General features: G+C 33.6%; 1 protein-coding gene across 2 annotated transcripts in view; it reads left to right on the top strand.

Annotated features, from left to right (window-relative positions):
- The window catches only part of LOC106871002 (uncharacterized), a 51,340-nt gene that overhangs the window by 34,034 nt on the left and 15,775 nt on the right, over window positions 1-1,531 (top strand). For both annotated transcript variants that reach the window (XM_014917258.2, XM_014917265.2), the window contains one exon: window positions 668-742. In XM_014917258.2, coding sequence (XP_014772744.1) covers window positions 668-742 — 75 coding nt within the window. The remainder of the gene's footprint in view (window positions 1-667; window positions 743-1,531) is intronic.

Here is a 1,531-nt window from a genome sequence, read left to right as displayed (position 1 = left end):
AGTGCCATTTGCTATCTCGTGAACAATATTTCGACATCTTGCGTGTCTTCCACTGGTTCAAAAAATATAGAAAGGATTGAGGTAACTCCTCCTGAAGATATAGAGTCAAAATTAAAAGAAGAGTGCCATTTGCTATCTCGTGAACAATATTTCGACATCTTGCGTGTCTTCCACTGGTTCAAAAAATAAATTTGTCAATCTACTTCATTTTGGTTAATATAGATTATTATTATTATTATTATTATTATTAGTAGTAGTAGTAGTAGTAGTAGTAGTAGTAGTATAAATATCATTAGTTATTATAGTCATTATTGTAACTAGCATAATTTCTATAGATGGTGAGTTGTGTTTATTTAAATTATTTAAACGTACACTTTCTCAAATGTGGACATCTTAGAACCTCTTCTTGTGTTTATAAGAGTAAATTTAGAAGTGAAGATTTGGTACATTTCTTCCACACAAAAGTCACATCTATTATCGCCTATTCTATAAGGTTTTGCCTTACTAATTATTTCCCAGGCAATCAAATATACTTCGTTACTATCTTTTAGTGCTCAGCTTTTTTAGGCTAGTAGTATTCATTTTTTTCCCTGTATCTAAACGAATATGCGATTTTGTTTAAATGTTTTATAAAACAATAATATATTTTAACATTTTGTTTGACCAGACTGGCAGTCGAGAAGATACGTGTCTGGAAGGTGAAAGCACTTTTCTACTACGAAAACATGGGAAACAAAGAAAGGTATTTTCAATTTTTGAATAGAGATAAATATTTCATTTGGATGTAATTGAGTTTTAACCTGACCAATAAGGGATTAAATTAACAGCTATATTATCGTAAGGAACTTGACCGGTTTAACTACAAAATGACAGTTTAAGTTGGTAAATATATCTGGCTCCTGATCAATTAAAAATTTTTTTTCATCCACATTTATTTGACAGTAAGCAAATAACTGCAGAGTTGATAACACGTATTACTTTACATATACAGAACCAGTTCAAAAACTTGACCCTGTATAGTAAGGAAGCACAATTCCAGTAGTACTCCACCTAATGAGAACTAATTTTTAATTCTGAAGTTTCTCGTGAGTGCTACTGATAACACGGAATTCAGTACAACTTGTTGCATGGTCAAATCATTGGTGACTAAATCGGCACCTTCACTATACTTGCTTGGTTAGGAGAATTACTAGAAACATAGCAGGACTAAAAATAAGTCCTGTCAAAAGGACGAATGAAATTAGTGTAAGTTAAACAATTATCATAGAAAGGGCCCTCAGAAATTCCGGGCTGGTATCCGGCGTGGTGGAAGAGCACTAAGAGTGAGACAACCCTCGGCTTTTGTTAAAGCATGTCTCTAGGTTTTATATCGGAGTTAGCTTCTCCTAGAGACATGCTTTAACAAAAGCCAAGAGTTGTGTCACTCCCAGCGGTCTTCCACTATGTCGGATACCAACCCGGAATTTCTGAGGGCCCTTGCTATGATTATAGTTTAACTTACACTAGGTTCATCCGTCCTTATATATATATA

Source organism: Octopus bimaculoides, chromosome 2 (genome assembly GCF_001194135.2).
Source record: "Octopus bimaculoides isolate UCB-OBI-ISO-001 chromosome 2, ASM119413v2, whole genome shotgun sequence".
Taxonomy (NCBI): Eukaryota; Metazoa; Mollusca; class Cephalopoda; order Octopoda; family Octopodidae; genus Octopus; species Octopus bimaculoides.
Note: the sequence above shows the minus strand (reverse complement) of the source record. Positions and strands in the feature narration are given on the sequence as shown.